General features: G+C 38.2%; 1 protein-coding gene across 2 annotated transcripts in view; it reads left to right on the top strand.

Annotated features, from left to right (window-relative positions):
* The first annotated feature begins 190 nt into the window (after positions 1-190).
* LOC143287987 (uncharacterized) overlaps positions 191-6,700 on the top strand; it is a 51,932-nt gene continuing 45,422 nt past the window's right edge. Inside the window, exon 1 of one of the 2 annotated variants that reach the window (XM_076596263.1) lies at positions 191-261. In XM_076596263.1, the coding sequence (XP_076452378.1) occupies positions 244-261 (18 nt within the window). In that variant the 5' untranslated portion in view covers positions 191-243. Of the gene's footprint in view, positions 262-4,015; positions 4,321-6,700 lie in introns of those variants that run through there. The other variant, XM_076596255.1, reaches the window with a different exon arrangement.

The following is a 6,700-nucleotide window of genomic DNA, read 5'->3' as shown; positions in this document are numbered from 1 at the left end:
ACACATCAAACAATATCAATCTGGTTCGTTTGACACAAAAAATCTGATTTTTATAAAGTGAAAATAGAAAATAAAAGTTCCGATGGACAATCCACATCAAATGATGGTAAATGAATAAATGTAGTATAAACAAATAATGCTTGCTCCCGAAAAGGTGAACCGGAAGAAGGTGTCAGCCGATGTCAACAATCTATTCGGGCAGTTCTCCGCCAAGTGCTTGCAACAAACACTGGAGGTACACGAATGGGTCAGAGAAGAATGGTGAGTTCTTGAATTGATCTGGCAGTGATCGTTGCGATTTGATAATCCTTTACTTTCGCTATAAGGTTTTATTGTGTTTTTCTCTTTCTTACGATTGGATGCGCTTTTAAGAAACAGAAAGCAGATTTACTTGGAGCGTTACGAAACTCCGACAATTAACGTTAGTTTTCTCCACTGTTCTTACCACTACACAATATCAGACATAAAATTCTGCTTTGTCGAATTTGAATGAGGTTTGTCGGGTCATTGGACAGTACGTCGATGGCTAAAGTGTGATTTATGAATGTGTGTCTGTGTGTCTGTGCTATTTACTTTCATTTTCATTTTCTGTGAGGTGTCAGTATGAACAAATCTATATATATATTAGGCAACAACACACATCTCTCTCTCTCTCTCTCTCTCTCTCTCTCTCTGTGTGTGTGTGTGTGTGTGTGTGTGTGTGTGTGTGTGAGGGGGATATATATATATATATATATATATATATATATATAAGAGAGAGAGAGAGAGAGAGAGAGAGAGAGTTTGTGTTTGTGAGTTTGTGTGGTACATATTCACAAATTTATGCAAGTAGTCATGACTTTACATTGCTGCTGCTTCTGTTTGTTTACATGTATACATATGTGTGTGAGTGTGTTTGTGTGCAGCTTGTTTGTGTGTATATCCCATTGTGTGTAAGCAGGTTTTAATGAAACACAGAGAATGGTTTGTAAGATACATTTAAAACACAATGTGATTTTGAATATTTGTTTTAAAATTGTTTTCTGTTAATGAAACTTCTTTTCTGTGGGGCATGTCACCAGGAGCTGCCTTGTAAAATAATACTTAAATATTACTGGTGCTTTTAAAGAAAGTGGATTCTTTTGTCAGGTTGAAGAAAAGAAGACACAAGAGCATCACTGATATGACAATATTAAAAGAAGTTATAAAAGTCAAATAGGTAATGGTTTTTTTTATTTGGAAATATGTGGAAAGTGATGGGATTAGATGGTATTTTTAAGATTAAGTACATGCTTCTTGGGTTTATAGTTCAATACAAGAGAAATTGTTTACATGTGTGTGTGTGTGTGTGTGTGTGTGTGCGTGCGTGCGTGCGTGCCAGCGCACGCATGGGTGCACCAGCCCAGCATATCCTGAGATTAAGTTGCATTAGAACTTTCACCATTCCATTCAGCTTTTAATTTGACTTTCATGGCAAGATTTTACTGGCTGAAAAGGGTTCTTGTGCTTTTGAATATCTGCCAGAGTCAGCTGTCCATGTAGATTCTGTCATACTGATTAGTTTCTGCTCTTGGACTGACAGCCTTTTTGGTACCATCATTATAATCCATTTCACATTCATTTATTCTTCCAGTTTTTCTAACATTTTAAGTCTTAGTGAAAACATGTACACAATGACTCAATGATCAAGCATAAAACACACACACACACACATGCACACACACACACACACACACACACACACACACACACACACACACACACACACACACATTGAATTTACATTAAAAGACAGACAAAGAAACCACAACTCAGAGAAAGATAACAAAGGGCTGCCACTGAAATTGGTGTGTACAGTCACTAGTCTGTTGTTACATTGTTGGAAACAGTAACTTGAGTAAGGCAGAAAAAAACAAGAGATGCAGATTTGTGGTTTCTGGAAATTCAGATTCTACATTATTTGTTATAACATGCCATCATGTGAAGAGCAGTGTTTTGAGGGAATGGATCGAGAGAGCATGTGAGACAGTTTGGCATACTATCTGATGCAGTGCTGAAGTGGTTCTCTGTGCATAATGAGTAGCTGTCACATGAACCAGAATGTGACTTATCAGCATTTCAGGTTTTTCATTTGTTTCCATCCGGTGAATCATTGATTTAATACAGGGCATTTATGGTGGTTTTGATTGTGCTGAGGAAAAAAGGTGGAGACGTGCATTGGATGATTTGTGAGATGTACAATGATATAGCTTTCATAAGTGTATGGGTGTGTGCAGTGAGAGGCAGGCGCATGTTTGTGTGTGCATGCACACACATTGCACATGCAGACAAGCACACACTGCATACACATGCACGAACACACACACACAGAAACACACTTACAGAAACACACACACACACACACACACACACACACACACTCACACTCACACACACACACATGATACAACTTTCATCAGTGTATGAATGTGTGCAGTGAGAGGGAGGCACATGTTTGTGTATGCATGCACACACATCACACATGCAGACAAGCACACACTGCATACACATGTGCAAACACACACACACACACACACACACACACACACACACACAGAGACACACACACACACAACACACACACACACACACACACACACACACACACACACACACACACACACACCCCTTCAGATCAGATAGAACTAAAAGCATTTTGTGTGCACCTAGTATTGTATACATACACATTAAATAAAGGCAGTAAACATGTTTACTGTACATGTTTTTTTGTGGCTTGATTTGTGAAAATGAACTTTACAGAGGTGACTGTGTGTCAGTCACTTTACTGGAAATAAATGACTTGCTTGTTTGTGAATGGTCTTTTTTTTTTTTTTTTTTTTTTTTTGTATGGCAGTTTTTGTATACAGTAGAATAATGATATCTTGATAATAAGTGTGTATGATGACCGACTCTGTATTGGTCAGATGGTCAGTCTGACACAATGTCTGCCTCTATCATAGTCTCATTTCTTGTCGAAGCTATATCTCTGTTCTGATAAATGTTGAACACATATTAGATTAAGAAGGTTATATCTGTCAGTTTCAGTGGACATTTGATGCACAGATTAAGTGTGCGTTTTTGTATGTATTGTCAAATTTGGGAAACAACAGGCTTCAAAGTGATTGATACTGTATGCTATATATATATCTACTCAGATTTACTGTGTTTATGTAAAAGTCAGATACGTGTTGAAAAGATGTCTTTCCCATATATCTCCAGTGCTGTGTTTATTTATTTATTCATTTAGAATGACATGTGTGAATTTTACGTCTGTCTATTCATTTTCACATTCCTATACCGGTACACACACACACACACACACAACACACACACACACACACACATACATACACATTAACTGATTGATTAATTGTGTGTTTTTTTATTCGTTCATTCATTTACCATTGCACTTGTGTCTTATAAACCTTACGGTTTCATGACAATAAAATCTATTCTTTTCTATTCACACACACACACACACACACACACACACACACACACACACACACACACACACACACACACACACACACACACACACACACACACACACACACACACACAGAGAGAGAGAGAGAGAGAGAGAGAGAGAGAGAAGTTTGTAATGAAGTCAAGAACTTTTCAGAAAATTTAAATTTGAATTGTATCAAGAGCAAAAAAAAAAGTAACTAAAAAACAGCCACCCAGCCAACTGATCAACAATACAATCAGTGAAAATATTATGATCGATGCATTTCTTCCTCCAGTATTTCTTTTTCTGTGCTTTTTTTTTTTTTGAAGAGATATTATTTTACATCAAAAGATCTTTCATCAAGTGTTGCTGTAATACAGCACCTCTGTTTTTGTCAGGCTCCATTGTTTTTAATTACCGCAACAAATGCGTGAGCACACACCACATTTGCATGGCTGCCAGTAAGCAGAATATTCATGAACACGAACGAGCCAGTGGGTGATCAAGAATCACCATCGTTACCTGGCTGATAATTTTCCAGGAGCAAGTTGTGAGCAGTACATATAGTGAACTTGTCCTGTACAAAATACCTGTAATCTGTCACTCTCCTGTGCTGATGAGATCAAGCGAGAAAAAAAAATCACAGAGACAGTGAAGAATTAGATTTGTGTTGTGTAGAAAGGTTACAGGATAAAATTTCTGTGTTAGAGAAAGATGTCACATATAATAATAGTATCCAAAAAAAAATTTAAAAAAAAGAGAGGAAGGTTTTATACATAGTTTGGCCTCTTGTTGGTTTATTTGATAAGACGATGACACTGACACAGATCATGGAAGATGAGAATCCCCAGGTGATGCTGGTTTGTTTATGTGTGACGCTATAATGTACAGATGTGTTTCACATGTTTTTATCTTTTTGTTCATTCTGTCTGTTCTTTCTTTCTTTTGTACTGTCTCTTACTTTTTATTTTCATTCTTTCATCTGTTCTTGTGTCCTTTATTCCTTTCCTTCTGTACTTATTTTTAAACCAGCGTACTGAATTGCTTATTTAGTTAAATGATTCATTTGTACATGTATTGAATTTTGTGCATTAATTTTATCCCATGTGATTGTATCTGTATTTTGCAATGCCTTTTTACCTTAAAAACTTTGATGTGTATGTGTGTGTGTGTGTGTGTGTGTGTGTGTGGTGTGTGTGTGTGTGTGTGTGTGTGTGTGTGTGTGTGTGTGAGAGAGAGAGAGACAGACAGAGACAGAGAGACAGAGAGTGTGTGTATGTTGAAGTGTTACGGAGAGAGACAGATGGGTAGGAAGACAATAATGTGAGTAGACAGGAGGTGTCAGGGACAGAGAGACAGAGAGATAAAGAGTCCAAAGAATAAATCCCCAGAAAAACAATAAGCTTGGTTAAGATTCTTTGTGCCTTCTTCATTCACAAGTAGCATGAATTGTGTTGTATGAAATACATATATTCTACAGGATCTCAAAGACTAATCTGAAGCATAGGACACTTTACTGTTTAGTTCCATGGTGATAGTCTTCCGATTTGAGGCGAGGGTAGGAGCCGGATGACGCTGAAGTATTCTGTCATTATATTTATATTTATGAGGGATTTGAGCCTGCAAATCCCCCTCATTTTCAGTCCATAGTGCTTGCTGTTGCACCATTATTTGATTTATTTTTGATATTTTAAACCTTTTTCTGAAGAATGTTATAATAAATGGTTATATGCTGTAAAAGATATTCTTCAATAATATTTTCACTGTTCCAGGCTGCTCCTTTGTACTTGTAGTCTGTTGGTCAGTAAACAGCATTGGCAACTTCACAAAAGTCAGATGGAAAAACCTTGATATTGAAACAAACCCTTGTCTTAGTACTATTACATAAGTTACAGTGTGTGTGTTATCATGGCTTGTACAGAGTAACTTGTTATCAATATTATAACTTAGGTGGGTATCCATGATGTCATTTGTGTTGTCATAGTTTGTATTATTTTTTTGTTGTTGAAAAGTGCACATTGTTCTGGCTTGGTTTTGAACAAGGAAGTCCAGTAATAATCATACAGTTCAGCCTTGGTCACAGCAGGAGGGAGGTGGCAGAATGGATCAGATGCTCAACTGCCAATACAGTGTCCTTATGGGTGTGGGTTCGATTCCTGCTCTAGCCCTTTCTCCCAAGTTTGACTGGAGAATCAAACTTAGCATCATGCAGACAAAAAATGATAAATTGTCATGCAGACAAAAAATGATAAATTGAGGTCGCATGTGCCACATGCACTTGGCACACTGAAAAAGAACCCATGGCAACAAAAGTGTTGTCCTCTGGCAAAATTCTTCAGAAGAAATCCACCCATGGCCTGACTAGCGCATTGGGTTATGCTGCTGTCAGGCATCTGCCTAGCAGATGTGTTGTTGTGTGTGTGTATATATATATATATATATATATATATATGGCTGTGTCTGAATGCAGTGACAGCTTTTTGTGAAACTGAAACTGGTCACAGCAGCCTTAAAAAGACCCGATTGGCGTCAAGGTCTCTTCTGGGTGCTTTCAGACCTTAGGCTAGTGTGGCAGTGAACACAACAGATGCAACAGATGCATTAATCTTAGCACAGAGATTTTGCCATTTTGGGGCAAGAAGTTTGTGTAGAAAAGCATAAAAACTACTGAGGGTGAACCCCCACCCCCACCCCCCCCACACCCCCACTGATCCCTATGGTTGTGTGTGTGTTTGTGTGTGTGTGTGTGTGTGTGTGAAACCAAGACAAATCGGTTATTGTCATAAGTACACAGTAAATCTAGTGTCAGCACATGAGCATAGAGATAGTAAGAAGACACTTGAGGAAACCACACAAATTCCACCAGGCAATGCAACAAGAGTGCTCCATGACTAACAGTTATCTTTGCTGACTGTCATGCTATACTGACATCTTGTCAGCTGTGTGCTTGGAAACTGAAGGGACCAGTGACAAGTGTCGTGTGTGTGTGTGTGTGTGTGTGTGTGTGTGTGTGTGTGTGTGTGTGAGAGAGAGAGAGAGAGAGAGAGAGAGAGATTAGTGCCTCTGGTTGGTTCACGTCAAGATCTTCAGCATTGGCAGTTCACAGTGGGGTTTGTTGGAGGGATATACACATAGTAGAATGACATTCTACACTTTAGGGACACTTGACTTTGAGTTCAACACACACACTACCACGTGGCACACACACACATAATACACGCATAATACACA

This window comes from Babylonia areolata, chromosome 1 (genome assembly GCF_041734735.1).
Source record: "Babylonia areolata isolate BAREFJ2019XMU chromosome 1, ASM4173473v1, whole genome shotgun sequence".
NCBI classification, from domain to species: Eukaryota; Metazoa; Mollusca; class Gastropoda; order Neogastropoda; family Buccinidae; genus Babylonia; species Babylonia areolata.
Note: the sequence above shows the minus strand (reverse complement) of the source record. Positions and strands in the feature narration are given on the sequence as shown.